This window comes from Archocentrus centrarchus, chromosome 3, assembly GCF_007364275.1.
Source record: "Archocentrus centrarchus isolate MPI-CPG fArcCen1 chromosome 3, fArcCen1, whole genome shotgun sequence".
NCBI classification, from domain to species: Eukaryota; Metazoa; Chordata; class Actinopteri; order Cichliformes; family Cichlidae; genus Archocentrus; species Archocentrus centrarchus.
This window is the reverse complement of record NC_044348.1, coordinates 1,132,894-1,150,503: the sequence shown is the minus strand read 5'-3', so window position 1 is coordinate 1,150,503 and position 17,610 is coordinate 1,132,894. Positions and strand designations below refer to the sequence as shown.

Here is a 17,610-nt window from a genome sequence, read left to right as displayed (position 1 = left end):
ATAAGTCGGATTTGTTTCCTGTGGGTGTTGGACTCCGTCAGGGCTGCCCTTTGTCACAGATTCTGTTCATAATTTTTATGGACAGAGTTTCTAGGCGTAGCCAGGTGGCGGAAGGCTTCTTCCTTGGTGACCTCAGAGTCTCATCTCTGCTTTTTGCGGATGATGCGGTTCTGTTGGCTTCAACAGGGGGTGGCCTCCAGCTCGCAGTGGAACGGTTTGCAGCCGAGTGTGAAGCGGCCGGCATGAGAATCAGCACCTCTAAGTCTGAGGCCATGGTCCTCAGCCAGAAAAAGGTGGAGTGCCCTCTCCGGCTCAGGAACGAGTTCCTGCCCCAAGTGGAGGAGTTCAAGTATCTCGGGATCTTGTTCACGAGTGATGGGAGAAGGGAGCGGGAGATCGACAGATGGATCGGGGCTGCTTCTGCAGTGATGCGGACGCTGCACCGGTCTGTCGTGGTGAAGAGAGAGCTTAGTGTAAAAGCGAAGCTCTTAATTTACCGGTCGATCTACGTTCCTACCCTCACCTATGGTCACGAGCTTTGGGTAGTGACCAAAAGAATAAGATCGCGAATACAAGCGGCAGAAATGAGTTTCCTTCGAAGGGTGGCTGGCCTCTCCCTTAGAGATAAGGTGAGGAGTGCGGCCATCCGGGAGGGGCTCAGAGTAGAGCCACTGCTCCTCCACATCGAAAGGAGCCAGTTGAGGTGGCTCGGGCATCTGATTAGGATGCCTCCTGGCCGCCTCTTGGGTGAGGTGTTCCGGGCATGTCCCACCGGGAGGAGGCCCCGTGGTAGACCCAGGACACGCTGGAGGGATTATATCTCTCGGCTGGCCTGGGAACGCCTTGGGGTCCCTCCGGATGAGCTGGAGGAGGTGGCTGGGGAGAGAGAAGCCTGGGCTTCTTTGCTTAGGCTCCTGCCCCCGTGACCCGGCCCCAGATAAGCGGGAGAGAATGGATGGATGGATGGATGGATGGCATACATGTATTGCCTGTGAAAATTGAGGCAACATGTATGCAGGGGCTGCAATATTTATTCTATTAAATACAGAGCTTTGCAAAAATATTTAAAGTTATTCAAAGAAATCTCAGGGCTTTGGTGGCTTGTGCACAGTCCAAAGATTTTTGTTGCTTCTAACTGGTGCTCATAATGCTTGCATTAGTCATGTACTACTGTGCCAATAGCTGTAACAACAAATTGAGACATATTAGCTCAAGTGAATTTGCCTTTAGCTGTTTGTTTATTTTTACAATACACACACCCACACACACACACACACACACACACACACACACACACACACACACACACACACACACACACACACACACACACAGATCTGAACAAATAGTATGTACGCACTTCTAATGGCCATAAGTTTCCGTGCCCACTGGACTCACGGACTCGCCAGAAACATTGCTGATTCAGAGGATTCGGCTGCACTGGGTAACAGTTTTTGATGGGATCAACTTAATATTTGGTCAGTCTAAACTTCAGGCCTGGGCGAATCTAAATGGTCAAACTGGTGAGTTTTCGTTGGAGAGCATGGTGATGGCGACATGGCGAATATTGATTATTCACCATGAAAATTTGATTAACTGTCATTCAGACATACATTATCCAATCTGGCCCAAACGTATACAGCATGATAAGGGTCCACCCCTGCAACCATCCATATATCAATATTTAGTGATAGTCGCAGCACCACCTAGTGGAAACAGGGAATGTCATGTTTTGCACTTTGAAGTACAGCTCGAAGGCGGTTAAGCAGAATCACCTCAATTTTGCTCAGGAAAGTATTAAGGAGTTGATGGAAATGTATTGAAAACTGTGAATTTTCATTAAAGGGTGTGACCCTGGTGGCACAGCAAATTTCAAAGTTTTGCGATGAGGAAAGAAATCAAACAATTAAACATTCTCAAATCTGCACCAAACTTCAGTGGTGTGATAACAATTCTGCCCTGAACACACTGATATGCCAGTAGTGAGAAACTGTTATAGCACCACCTAGTGGGAACTGGAAATATCATGTTTCATTCTTTGATGTACAGCTCCACCCAGTTTTACCCAAATCACCTCAAAAGCGGTCTGAATAGACATGAGACCTTGATGATGATTCAATATCAAAATTATGAGTTTTCGTGTATGAGTTTGCCACCAGTTTGACATGAAACAGGAAGTCCTTAATGAGGACTTGGAAAGCTCAAAAAGGCAGGAAAAAGGTGTGAAATTTTGCAGGCTCATGTAACAGCAGCTCAACTGCACCACGGCTCAACGTGCACCTGGGTGCAAGAGGCCATATCAATGCTGCTTGCAGCTTTCATTGTTATTAGTAGTAGTAGTTGCAGTATAATTAAAATTTTTTAATTTTGGTCATCTTGTAATTGCAAATTTTCCAATTTTGTTCAGTTTGTTATTTGTGTTTAAGTCTTTTTTTCTTTTTTCTTTTTTTTGGTGTTTGAAATTTAAATAAAAAAAGTAAAATAATATGAGCGGGGCTGCTACCAAGAATTTGTTGGATGTGTCTGTAATCTCTCATCTGATTAGTCACTCTGCTTTAAATGTTTCTATGGCAGTAAGCTATAAACACTAATATGTGAGTGAGTTGACTAGAATCTTAGTCAGAAACCCAACTTTAGTTCTTAGTAATGGGGGTTTATAGTCATTATATTTTTAGCATTTCCTGTTCCTGGTTCTTACTTAGCCATTTGCTTTTGAATCAACATGGTGAATAAAGTCAGTGAGGTTCATATGCCCCCCACTAAGATATGCTGAGACCTGGTAATTATGTCTTATAGAACTTGTGCTTCCAGGGCATTTTGAGGCTGGGGGGAGCCCTGGTGGCTAGCAGCATTTTGACTTACTGAGATTACAGTTATCTTGGTCCCTCACTGCTTTGGGAATGTGACCTGTCATCCCTTTAGTCCTCCCTATTCCCTGAAGAAATTACGTATATAAACATAAGGTAGATTCAAGTTAAGTCTGAAAAATGTCTTGATTTCTTGAATTTCTTGATTTTAATCATTTCTTAACTCATAAGAGCCATGCCCATATTTGTAAATGTCTGAAAAATGTAAAGGGAATCTAACGCTGTTAGACCGAGCAATAAGTCCCAGCGGACCTGAACGCAACCCGCCTGTGAGCCTGACTGAGGGTGAAAGAGCCCTCGATTACGCACAAATCTCAGAGATTCTGCGGCGGCAGAAGTGTAGCAAAAGTCACGTGTGAAAAAGAGCCAATTGTAACGCTTGGCGGCCTGACGTGTGTGTTTTCAGTGACTCGAGAAAAACTTTAAGACTTTGCAACCATTAATATCTGCGCTGCAGATTTCTTTGCACATTTACAAATCTGATTACAGACACACAGATCAAAAAATGCAGATCGCGATACACACACGTGGATCCAGTTACAGACAGATTCACTTACGCACACACAAATCTCTACACACGTGGATCCAGGTATGGACAGATCGCGATACACACACGTGGATTCATTTACGGACACACAGAACTTTTGCTACAATAATAGCCCCATTGAGTGCTGTGGCTTGTAAGCCATGACAGAAATAGTCTATCTTCGGTCTACTTGTGGAGAAAGTTATTAACCATTTTATATATTTTAAAACAGAATTTTATAAAAAAAAAAAAAAAAACTTTATTTCATTAATTACAAATGATAAATGTTGAATAGAGATGTCCTGGATGGTGCCATATTTAGTTAGGAGCACAGAGAATGAAGTGACAGTGCTCTAAACTGACAGACTGTGATGTTGCAAAAAACAAAAGCCCTAAAATCTGTCATCTTCTTTAGTAAATCTTATATCACGTTACCATTCTTTTCTTTGTTGCATATAATTTATAAAATATAATGTATAAAAACTTATTAATATTATCTTAGTTCTGTGAAATCTCTTGCCAAAGAGAATAGCTTAGATTTGTTATTTTAGATACTGAATTACAGTTATCTCTCTCCAAAGATATATATAGATATATATGCACACACATGCACATGCACACACACTCTACACCAGTACCCTATCACCACCAGTCTGAAGCGTTAATACGAGGCAGGATGGATCCGTGCTTTCATGACTCTGTTCTGACTCTGTCATTCAAATGTTGCAGCAGAAGTTGAGACTAGTCAGATTAGGCAACATTATTCAAATCTTCTGTTGTTCAATTTTGGTGAGCCTGTGTGAACTGTCAACTCTGTTTCCTGTTCTTAGTTAACAGGAGTGACACCCAGAAATGCTCTTTTGCATAATTTGGTGGTAAAGAACAGGAATTTTCACCCAGAAAAGTGCCACTCAAAAGGTTATCTATGTTATCTATGTCTGTAAACCCTGGAGATGGTCGTGCAGGAAATTAAAAGTAGATTAGCACTTTGTGATATTCAGTACCAGTCAAAACTTTGGACACGACTTTTGACTGCTGTACTCAGACCACACCATGTAACCCCCGTTATTTAATATAATAAGCGTTATTTAATCTACTCTGCCCTCAGACTTGGCACTGCACATGTTGAGACAGTACCACATGTTAAATGTGGTGAATAGTGACATTAATGCCATAGGACCTTAAGCATTCTTCTTAAACGCCACATTTACATGTTTGATAGCAATAGAGAGAATACTGAGCTTTTCCACTGAAAAAATGAATAATGAAATTACTAAAATAAGATGTGAAGCATGATTTATAGGAACTGGGGGTGGTTGAGTGGCAGGTCTTTCTTCCAAAATGTTTGTTTCAATTTTACATCCTGACCACACGGAAAGTGTATGATTAATCACCAGCCACATCCTCTGTGAGTTCCCTATAAAGAGGGAGCAGCTAAACACCTGCTGCATCCTGCAACAGACACTTGGCAAACTTCTCATCTCCTTCGTATGCCTCTACTTTACTGTAGTGTTTCAACTTTTATATTTATTGTAAATTTTTTTTCAAGACTTGTAATATCTAAAAACTGTTGAGATTTTTACAGTTTGAAGTCTGATAATTAACTACCAGACCACCATCAATCATGACTCCAGGTTTCCTCCTTTTCCTCTCTATGACAGTCGTTCTGGTAAGTCTGATGGTTTCAGTACTGGGATGAAGATGATATATGGTGCCTGCTGTCCTGTGAAAACTACATAATCTTTGCAACGTCAGTTTGTCAGGACTTAACAAATTGAATTAAAAAAAAATTGTATGTCAGCTCAATAACATTTTGGTACTTTGGTTGGTTTTTATGTATGTGTTATATAATGACTTATTTTAGCCTTTAAGACGATGGAACTTCTCAAAATCTGCTTCTGATAAAATGTGCAACCTACACTTTTGTATTGCAGAGTGCAACTATCAGTCAAGATCAAAGTGGTGAGTTAAAAAAGGAGGATACTCAGATACTGAAGCAATATTTCATAGTTTCTGAGAGACAGTTAAGTGGCTTCTATCCTTTCTTGCCCTCAGATGCATCTTTGGGCATCAGTGAATTCATCAAACAAGCCAATGCCAGCATAGGTAAGACAGACAATTGTACATAAACTACCTCATTTGGCTAATTTATAAACACTACATCATAACACATTATCAAAAGAAAATGATTAATTAATTAATTAATGATTGATTAATAATGAAAATTATTGATAGCTGCATCCCATACTCTTTGGTTTTGCCAAAGAAAAGTTGTAAAAACCATTCACCATCCATCCATCCATCCATTCATGTTCTTAACGGCTTATCCAATTCAAGGGTTCCCCAAACATGTAAAACATTGATTTACATTCATGGTTTGAACATTAATCCAATTGTCTTTTTCTTTCTGCAGAGAAGGAACAACAATTTAGGACTATTTCACCTCGTTTTCGGAGGAATGCAGATCCATGCACAGAGACTTATTGCAAGTGGCCAGGTGGACACTACGTCATAGTGCCCTATGAGATCTCATGTTCATACAGTAAGCAGCATTAACTTAACTTTCAAAAACTTAACTAGGATAGTTAATGTGATACTGGTGTTCATATCAGCTTTTTCTACGTGGTTTTACACATATTTATGCAAAAAGTATCAAATCATTTTGGGTGACTTCAATTTTAGATTTCAAATAATGATTTAAAAATACAGTATGTGTATGTGAACATATTAAGGTGGTGAAAACTTTTTTTCTAATGATCAAAAAGGATTTATATTATGAAAATTTTTTGTAAGAAACTCCTCATATTTCTCCATATAAAATTATGCAATTAATTAATTTTCATTTTATTAGTATCACATACAGTACAGTCAAAGGTTTGGACACGTGTCCAAATGTGACTGTACTGTATATGACATCCACAGAATGACGAGATTATATGCTATTAGTTATTTTGCATGGGTGATTGCATAATACATGAAATGTAACTTTAAATCAAATCTTTTTGCTCATTCAGTCTAAAGTTGCTCCTTTTTTCTCTTTTCTGACTAACCTGGAAATATTAATGGGTGACTTGAAGCAAGAAAAATATAGCTATGTTCCTGTGAATTTTTTCACAGGAACAGTGAAGCAGTGATTTTTTTTTCTCCAAATCACAACAACGGTCACCTCAAGGTGCTTTATATTGTAAAGTAAAGACCCTACAATAATACAAAAAGAACCCCAACATTCAGACGGCCTTTTGTGAACAAGCACTTGGTGACAGTGGGAAGGAAAAACTCCCTTGGAAGGAAGAAGCGTCTGGCTGAATCAGGCTCAGGGAGGGGCAGTCATCTGCTGTGACTGGCTGTGGATGAGGGGAGGGAGACAGGACAACATTCAATACATTATGGGAAGCCCCCAGCAGCCTATTGCAGTTTAAGTAAGGGAGAGTCATCTGATCCATCCCTAACTATAAGCTTGATCATAAAGGAATATTTTAAGACTAATCTTAAAAACAGAGAGGGTGTCTGTCTCCCAAATCCAAGCTGGAAGCTGGTTCCACAGAAGAGGGGCCTGAAAGCTGAAGGCTCTGCCTCCCATTCTACTTTAAGTATCCTAGGAACCAAAAGTAAGCCAGCAGTCTGAGAGCAAAGTGCTCTGTTGGGGTGATAAGTTACTCTTTAAGATAGAATAGAATAGAATAGAATGCCTTTATTGTCATTATACAGGATGTACAATGAGATTGGAGGATAAGATAAGATGGGGCCTGATTATTCAAGACCTTGTATGTAAGAATAATGATTTTAAATGTGATTCTAGGTTTAACAGGGAGGAAAAGAAGAGAAGCCAATATGGCAGAAACAGATAAAATGCCTTTATTGTCATTATACAGGATGTACAATGAGATGCTCTCTCTTTCTAGTCACTATTCTAGCTGCAGCTTTTTGGATCAGCTGAAGGCTTTCCAGGGAGCCTGATAATAATGACTTAAATAGTCCAGTCTGGAAGTAATATGTACATAAATGAGCTTTTCAGCATCACTTTGAGACAGGATGTTTCTAATTTTAGAGATAGCAGTCCTATATATTGGTTTAATATGTGCACTGAAGGACATATCCTGGTCAAAAATGACTGTACAATTTCTCACAGTGTTACTGGAGGCCAAGTAATGCCATCCAGAATAAGTATCTGATTAGACATCATGTTTCTAATATTTTTAGGTCCGTGTACAATAACCTGTTTTATCTGAATTCAGAAGCAGGAAACTAGAGGTCGTCCAGGTCTTTGTCTTTAAGGCATTCCTGCAGTTTAACTTATTGATATGTGTCATCAAGCTTCATGATCAATAAAGCTGGATATATAGCAATGAAAATGTATGCTGTGCCTTCTGATAATACTGCTTAAAGAAAGCCCGTATGATGTAGATAAAACTGGTTCTGGCACATTTTGAATTATTAGAAGTGAAAGTTGTTGTGGTTGAAAGAAGGAATATATGATTTCCTTTTTCTCTGCAGCTTCAGCAGAACGTGAAATCATCGTCAGAGGCTTGTTGTCTTTCCACGACTCCACCTGCATTCGCTTTGTTCCAAAGAGTTTGAACACTAGAGATTACCTTTACTTCTTCTCTGGAGCTGGGTAGGAACACACACACAGCACTGACATGATTAGCTTCTCATACACATTTTTTCACTTGCCATGAACAGTCCGTATGATCAGTGATTTACTGGTATCCTTTATGTTTTCTGATAATTCTGATAGCGTCATACAATTAAATGTGTTTTTCAGTCCTCTGAATTTCATGTAGCTAGCTTCTTTACCTATCGAGTATCAGTGCTAATAAATGCTGGAAAATAAAAAAATTATAATTCTGATCATTCCTCAATTCCTCAATTAGGGTATGCAGTCAAGTGCAAACATAAAATACATTTATATGCCTCAGTAATGTACACTATTTTAATAATTAATATACAGTACCATTCAAAAGTTTGGACACAATTTCCCACTTGACTGGTCCACGTTTTCTTCTATGAAAGTCAATGATACAATGATACTACTCAAATAAAGTCAATACATTTCACAGGAAATAACCAAAAGTAACATGAACTTTTGTTTTTGAAAAAGCTATCTGCTGTTAAATTTAACTTTTATTCATCAGAAGCAAAAGAGGAAGTTATGGGAACTTCTTTAGAACCACAATATATGTGTCAGGGCCCTTATTCATGAAGCTTCCTACGTACTAAGAGTAGTTCCTAATGAAATAATGAGATAAGTAATTTCTCATGATGTTTTCTAAGAGTTTCCCTTAAAAGTTTGGTCTGAATCTTTCACAGTATAAAAGTAATTCACAAAACGTCCTAGCCCTTGAAAGAGAAAATGCCACAGGGTACATGAAATTGTATGCGGCATGTTTGGCTGCCACTATCCTGCGTGTACTTTTCTGTGATTTTTGATTATTTCTGGACCCCACAGTTCTGTGGTCCCACAGGTTGTTCATATGGACTTTGATTATTCTGTCCCTGTTAAGGAAACCAGCAGCAATATTTGGCCAACAAATTTTTACAACTCCGATTCCATTTAGCTGTGCCTTCACCAGTGCTGCAGTTCCACCGGGACGTCATCTGGCATGTCCACAGTCACTGAGACTCCCGTCACAAGTATTGCATTGATGACACCAAACTGATCCAAACTTTCTGGTCAACTTTTCCAAAGAAACCTGGATAGACAGCTGACTGCAGAGTCCTGGCCAACCTAGCCAGGCTGGCTAATGCTGTGCCAGTGACAAACCTCATCAGCTTTGGACTCCTGAACATCTGCTCACTCACCAATAAGGAGCTTCTGCTGTTTGATCAACTCACTGATCTTAAGTTTGACTTTATGTGTCTGAGACATGGCAGCAAAATAATGACTTTTCCCAGCTGAACCAGGCTGCTCCGCCTGGGTTTGTTTACATGTCTCGGTCACATGACACCATTTGAGGAGGTGGTCTTGCGATATTTTACCAAGAGAAGTGGAAAGTCTGGTCTGTCTCTTTACTCCACTTTGTCTCATTTGAATGTATTGCCCTGCAGATAAATGGACAAGTGCCCATGATTTTTTATGCTACCCACCCAAAAGAAACTCTGATTTTATAAATGAGTTCTCTGCATGTCTTACCTCATTATTCCTTATGTCACACAATTTAATCTTGCTGGGTGACATTAATGTGCATATGGCTAATGCCACAGATTCACTTAGCAGGGATCTCACATCCTGCTTGGACAGTTTTGTCCCACTCATTTCAAAGGCCACACACTGGACCTTGTCTGCTGCTCTGGAGTAACTCTTTTAAACTGTACTGCATCTGATCTTATCATATCTCATCACAAACTGGTGTCTTTCAACACCAATGTACCAGTCTCCAATACTAACCCACCTTGTTCCATCTCCTTCAGGAATATTAAGAACATTGATAAATCAACCTTACTCAACAGCCTTCCCAGTAAAGACAATCTGTCCAACCTGGATGAACTGGTTCCCATTACAATAATGGACTCAAGAACATTGAAGAACTTTGTTCTTCACTCTCAACACCATCCTAAAACCTCCTGATATCTAACCACCTCATATGTATTCCACTGAGCACTGCATGAACTTCTTTAATGCCAAAATCCAACTAATTCACCAATATTTAGCCATTCAGAGCCATTTCATATCCATTCCATCTCATACAGTCTCTTGTAATCCACCCCTCTGTATTTTCTAGTTTTCTGCTCCCAACTGTTACTGAAATATCTGCAATTATTCAGAAATCCAAACCCTCCACTTGCCAGCTTGCTACTGACTTATTTGGTCAAAACCTTTCAACCATACCTACCATCTACTGTCCCCTTTCATAACTGATATCATTCATTCCTCTCTCACTTCTGGTCAGGTTCCATCTTCTCTTAAAACAGCTTTGATTACTTCTCTCATTGATTATGATTATTCTCATTGATTATGATTATGATTATGATTGAGCTATGATTACACCATAGCTCAACAGTAATTTCTACGGTTACTTCTGTTGATTTCAGTGCTTGTTTTCATGTTAAGAAATTATGCATCACAACTCTCAATAGCATCAGCATTTTTATCTCACTAAGATAAAAGTTTTTGTTCTTCGCTTAGCTGAGAAGATTCTTATATCCTTTTCGGAGCTGCTAAATTTTTGTAGTTGGGAGCGAGTTTATAAGTACAGGCCTGGTCTTTACAACATTACTGTGCCCATGTTATTTTTAGAATTCCAAATTTTATTAGCTAAATAAAAAAGATGTGTGGTACTGCATCTTAACCCCCAGGCTGCAGGACGCTCCATACACTTGACCAGTTGACTTCAAAATCCCCTCAGACATTATATGGATACATCATGAATTTATCAAACTATATTAACCGATTTCTTACTGATGTGACTGGGTGTGTATATCAGGTGTTCATCCTATGTGGGCCGTCAGCAGGGAAAACAGAACATTTCCCTGGCGTCAGGCTGTTTGAACAAGGCCACAATACAGCATGAGGTACTCCATGCTCTGGGCTTCCACCATGAGCAGTCCCGTTCTGACAGAGACCAGCATGTCCAGATCCTCACCAAAAACATCAAGCCAGGTCAGCACAGCTTTTATGTGCGCGTGTGTGTGTGTGTGTGTTTTTCATGTGTTATACAGTGAATGGAGGGTTGGCCATGTTTCTCAGAACAATTCAATGTTGCTCAACAATCTTACTTTGACAGCTCTAGTTAATGCTACTATGGTGTATCTTAAATATTGTGGTTATTAAATAAAGTAGCCAATTTAACATCTCCATAAAACTTAAACCTGATGAATGATATCTGTGATTGGAAGACTGGGCAGCTGTGATGTAAATTGGAAAACCAATTTTCATGCTTAAATATTTAGTCTTTTTACAATTCCTGTGCAGGACACGAACGTAACTTCAAGAAGGTGCAGACTAACAATTTGGGAACGTCCTATGACTTCAAATCTGTCATGCAGTACAGCAAGTAAGTCTTTGTGTGAGTTCATACACGTGTATTTTCAGGAGTAAATTAAAGGTTCAACTTGGTTTCTTAAAGTGAAGTTATAGGAATTGCACTGATTTCCTCATATCGTTGTACATATACAATACCAGTCAAAGGTTTGGACACTGTATGTGCAGTATACATATTTATGGTTTATATATTTACAAATATTTTACAAATGTGAGTCAGAAAAGACTCACATTTGTTCAATTGTCCAAATATTCCCCCTCTTTTTCCTGGAATATTCTACTAAAATTGTAAGAACTCATTACTATGAGGAAATTTAATTCAGTGTTAAAAGACTGAGAAAAATAGAAACCTTGGTCAGTGTATCTAAATTTGCTGAGAAATTAAGAGAATGACACTTACCTAGATAAATACAAGATAATAATACTATACAATAATATAAATACATAATATAATACAATAATAATAATAATAATAATACATGATTGGTTCAGTTTGACTGTTGATTAGCTCACTGGGAGGAGAACAGCTGCCATCTTTACACATTTCTCTTCAGGATACTTTGAATCCTGTATCTTTCTCTTATAGTGTATTTGGTATGAACCATCAGCAGGAAAATTGGAAAACTCCTGGATCCTGGAATGCATCTAGGTTGTTTTCACTGATAAGAGAAATATCCAAGTGTTAGGTTTAGGCCACTATATTTCTGTTACTAAGCTAAAGCATTTTGATATGGATTTCATTGCAAAATGGAAATAACAGCTGATAGCATTATTTTATTATATTTGCAAGTACCTAAAATAATGACAATAGCATATTAACATATGAATATATTTAAAAAAAATTAACAGCTAACTAGACTGAGAGCTAACATAATCCTCGAACATAACATACATTTTCAGTTAGCATGTTCTGGCAGTGATTGTTTTCTCTCCCAGTGGGTGAGGTTTTCAGTATGATACATTAGACGTTGTTTATTTGATCATCCACACTTTACAAAGTGCAAACCTGCCATAGATACGGTTCAAATCATCTGCAAAAACTAAAACATTGATTTTAAGGAGCTGTTTTATGTCTTGTTTTGTCATGTCTACACAACAAGCCATTAAATTATTGTGCTGTTCCATTGTAAGTCACTATGTTAGCTCACATAAAAAGAAAGAAACTCAGACAAGGCTTTCAGTCAACAATAGAATGTGAACTTAAAAAGTACGCAGAAGAAAATTCCTAATTTTTAGTTTTTTCTAATCAAAACTATCCCTGATATAAATATCAAGTATGTTACCACTCTATCCTTCTGCTTGTGTGTATATAGGTCTTTATAACAAACACATTTGCATCTTTCTTTAGATATGCCTTCTCCAAGAAGAGGAACCATCCGACCATCTTTGCAAAGTCCAATCCTAAGCTTGAATTTAAAAAGGCCAAGGAGATGAGTGACAATGATATTGCCCGTGTAAACAGACTTTACAAGTGCAGTGAGTAAAAAGATAAAAGTAATGCTATCTTAAACCTTTTCACCATGATTTTCTCTTAATATATGAAAAAAACAAAAAACAAATGCGTCATAGTACACATTTTTTATGTTTTGTCTCAAAACAGATCTCTAACAATGGCAAAAAAGGGGTCGGACTGCTAATAGTGAATTCTCAACTCATCATTTTTACACCAACAGACCAGATCTTTTTTACTGCAAAAAAAAAAAAAAATACTCTCAAGCAGCAGAAAATGTGGATGTGATACATGTAGGCCTGTATTTATGAAGCTTCCTTGTACTAATGCCGCTTTATCACTAGTTCTTACTCAGCACCACTCGATTCAACTCAGCATGATTTGTAGGGTTTTCCATTAAGTCCTAGTACCAGGTACCAGATACTTTTTTAGTACCCACTCAGCTGGAGTTCCAAGCATTCCAAGGTGAGAGAAATGAAGACACACAAAGCAACACCGTCGACATAACAAAACCGTGCTGAGTCGAATCACGCTGAGTAGGAACTACTGAAAATGTGGCATAAGTGTCCTACAGTTTCCTGACTGGACATTTTCTTTTAAAGTTTCTACTAAATCTTGATAAAGATTTCATGTTCTTCATCTCTGTTATATTTTGCTATGGGAGAAGTTATACCTTTAACTGTACTTCATTATTCCTTTGAGTACTTGTGACAGCATTTCTGATTAAATACTGTTTTCATTTTTCATACACTATTTTCTGCTTTATTTTCAGACTGTGATGTATATGCAGTGTCTTTACTTAATAAATATGTAATTTATTACACGTGTTATTCATATTTTTATTACTATATGTGTAAGGAACAGGAATTCTGCATGCAAAAGCTGGTTTCTGGGGATTTTAATTATTGTTTTTAAGAATGCTCTGCAAGGCCTATCCCTAAAAATGCATTCATCCTCAACTGCTTGCTGCTAAATAAATGTCTGTTTTTTTCTCCCCCAAATCACATATTTAGTTTGTTCCACTGAAACCCTACAGTGGGGGAAATAATTATTTGGTCCTCGGCTGAATTTGTAAGTTTGCTCGCTTCCAAAGAAATGAACAGTATCTAATTTTTATGGTAGATTCGTTTTAATTGAGAGAGACAGAATATCAACCAAAAATCCAGAAAAAACACATGACATAAAAGTTATAAATTGATTTGCGTGTCATTGAGTGAAATAAGTATTTGATCCCCTACAACCCAGCCAGAATTCTGGCTCCCACTGATTGGCTTCTTTTCTGCGATTACAATCAAACAATCAGTCAATCACAGATACTCCTGATCTCAACTCATTATGTATATAAAGCACACCTGTCCACAGATACAATTTCTTCCACTCCAACCTCTCTACCACCATGAGCAAGACCAAAGAGCTGTCCAAGGACGTCAGGAATAATATTGTAGACCTACACAAGGTTGGAATGGGCTACAAGAACATCAGCGAGAATCTTGATGAGAATATGACAACTGTGACTATTTGGAAATGGAAGAAATATAAAATGACCATCAGTCACCCTCAGTCTTGAAAAAAATTTTGTTTCATGGGGTGAGGATGATCATGAGAAAGGCCCAAAACTACATGGGAGGAGGCTGTTAATGATCTGATGGCAATTGGGACCACAGTCACCAATGAAACACCACTTGCAGGATCCACAAGGTCACTCTGCTCAAGAATGCACATGTATAGACCCATCTTAAGTTTGCCAGTGAGCATCTGAATGATTCATGGAAACCTTAGGAGAAAGTGCTGTGGTCAGATCAAAATCAAGCTCTTTGAACTCAGCTCAACCCTCTGTGTTTGGAGGAAGAGAAATGCTGAGTATGACCCAAAGAACAGCATCCCCACAGTCAAGCATGGAGGTGGACACATTATGCTTTGGGGCTGTTTTTCTGCTAAGGGTACAGAACAAATGCACCACATTGAGGAGCCAATGGACAGGGCCATGTACTATAAAATCTTGGACAAGAACCTCCCTCCCTCAAGCCAGAACACTGAAGATGGGTCGTGGATGGGTCTTCCAGCATGGCAATTAACTAAAGCATGCCACCGAGGCAACAAATGACTGGCTAAAAAGAAGCACAGGTCATGGAGAAACCTAGCCAGTCTCCAGACCTCAATCCTATAGAAAAACTATGGAGGGAGCTGAAGCTTTGCATTGCCAAGTGACAGCCAAGAAACTTAAAGGATTTAGAGGGTTTCTGTAAAGAGTAGTATGCCAAAATCCCTCTTGAGATACAGTGGCTTGCAAAAGTATTCATACCCCTTGAACTTTTCCATATTTTGTCACATTACAACTACAAACATAAATGTATTTGACTGGAATTTAATGTGAAAGACCAACACAAAGTGGTATACAATTGTGAAGTGGAACGAAAATTATACATGATTCAAAACTTTTTTACAAATAAAAAAAACCATGCGGTGTGCAAAAGTATTCAGCCCCCCTGAGTTAATACTTTGTGGAACCACCTTTTGCTGCAATTACAGCTGCAAGTCTTTTAGGGTTTGTCTCCACCAACTTTGCACATCTAGTGACTGAAATATTTGCCCATTCTTCTTTGCAAAACAGCTCAAGCTCAGTCGGATTAGATGGAGAGCGTTTGTGAACAGCAGTTTTCAAATCTTGCCACAAATTCTCGATTGGGTTTAGGTCTGGACTTTGACTGGGCCGTTCTAACACATGAATATGTTTGGTTTGAAACCGTTCCATTGTAGCCCTGGCTTTATGTTTAGGGTCGTTGTCCTGCTGGAAGGTGAACCTCTGCCCCAGTCTCAAGTCTTTTGCAGACTCCAACAGGTTTTCTTCCAAGATTGTCCTGTATTTGGCTCCGTCCATCTTCCCATCAACTCTGACCAACTTCCCTGTCCCTGCTGAAGAGAAGCAGCCCCAGAGCATGATGCTGCCACCACCATATTTGACAGTGGGGATGGTGTGTTCAGAGTGATGTGCAGTGTTAATTCTATGCCACACATAGCGTTTTGCATTTTGGCCAAAAAGTTCAATTTTGGTCTCATCTGACCAAAGCACCTTGTTCCACATGTTTGCTGTGTCCCCAGCATGGCTTCTGGCAAACTGCAAATGGGACTTTTTATGGTCTTCTTTTAACAATGGCTTTCTTCTTGCCACTCTTCCATGAAGACCACATTTGTGCAGTGCACGACTAATAGTTGTCCTGTGGACCATACCTGTCAAGTTTTGTATTTAAAAATACGGGACATTTTAGCTGCTGAAAATAGAAGTTGCTGTGATGTCATCGCCTAATTTGCATAACTGTTCATTTGGATGTAGCTGCAGTTGAGGCTGAGGGAGAGAGGAAAAAAATCTTTGGAGAGGCAAAAAGTGAAGAAAAAACACCCTAAATATGTTTAGAACTACAAATGAACTTTAATAACTTTAATGCTTTGCCTAGACCCACATTACATAGATGAATTTTGTCCTGTATTGTTTAATGTTAGAATATCAAATTTAATGAAAACACTTATGTGGGATGAGACTGCTAGCTAAGTTCAACCCTCCTCCTTTATCTGGGCCACTGTTGCCAACTTGTGTAAGAAAACTCTCTGTCGCCTGTCTCAAAGGTTGAAAAAGGCCGAAGTGAGGTCTGGGGATGGGAGCGGAGGGAACGGGTGGGCAGACTCGGTGATTAAGTGAGGTTTGGGGGTTTGAGGGTGGAGGTGAAGTGAGGTTTAGGCGATGCCAAAGTGTACGAAGGGATGCAGGAAGAAAGCTTTATGTACAGAATACACAGCGACAGCGGAGGATTTCGCTGTTGCTAGACGCTTTATGGGAAAAAACCTCACTAAGTTGGCAACACTCAACCGAGGTCCAGTTGTTTTTCCGGGTTTGTTCCAGCTGTCAGCACTAACCTCGCAAGAACTACCACCCAGGCTACTGCAGGTGGCAGTTCTCGCGAGGCTAGTGACAGAATTCAGTTTGGAGTGGCACAGGAACACTTTTTAAAAAAATTATTATATTAAAATACGGGAAATTTACGGGAAAATAATAATATGGGAAGACGGCGGGACAGAGGGGTAAAATACGGGAGTTTCCCAGCCAAAACGGGAGACTTGACAGGTATGCTGTGGACAGATTCCCCCACCCGAGCTGTGGATCTCTGCAGAGATCTGCACAGCCCATGGTGACTCTGGACAGAGTCACCATGGGCCTCTTGGCTGCATCTCTGACCAGTGATGCAGCCAAGTTTAGGTGGATGGCCTTGTCTTGGTAGGTTTACAGTTGTGCCATACTCTTTCCTGCTGTTTAAAACCATGGTCCTGGGAGGTCCCTTTCCCCAATGGGACCTCCCAGGACCATGGCTTCCAACTCACAGTCTCTTTTAAAAAGGCACGAACTGCCACTCACACAGGTCGGAGTCCACTGGGTCATTCTATGGTCATGTCGTTCTGTTAAGGTGCAGCACAGAAACATGTCATGGTCCTCCAGTGCTCCTGGCTGACTCGCTCTTCTCTCTCTCCTTCTCTCACTCTTGTTCTCTCTCTGTGTGCCTGTGTGTGTGTGCATGCATGCATGTGTGCGTGCGTGCGTGCATGTGTGCGTGTGTCTTCACAAACCACACCTTGTGTCTTAGAGGCGGGTCTTCCATCTCTGGTTTGCCTGAGCACCTGGACTGAGATTAGCTTGTGATCAGCTGTATCCTACTTAGTTGGAGGAAGAACTGGCTCTCCAGTATTTGTACATTTGCTTCCCTCTGACTAAGAGAAACCTCAACTAACCCTCTACTCC

The 17,610-nt window shown here is 39.6% G+C and overlaps 1 protein-coding gene across 1 annotated transcript; it reads left to right on the top strand.

Annotated features, from left to right (window-relative positions):
• The first annotated feature begins 5,017 nt into the window (after positions 1-5,017).
• Positions 5,018-13,008, top strand: LOC115778166 (low choriolytic enzyme-like). Its single transcript, XM_030726223.1, has 9 exons — positions 5,018-5,062; positions 5,328-5,355; positions 5,449-5,499; positions 5,807-5,935; positions 7,888-8,008; positions 10,818-10,993; positions 11,306-11,387; positions 12,723-12,868; positions 12,975-13,008. The coding sequence occupies exons 1-8, from the start codon at positions 5,018-5,020 to the stop codon at positions 12,856-12,858; spliced, it is 768 nt and encodes a 255-aa protein (XP_030582083.1). The 3' UTR covers positions 12,859-12,868; positions 12,975-13,008.
• Positions 13,009-17,610: the final 4,602 nt, after the last annotated feature.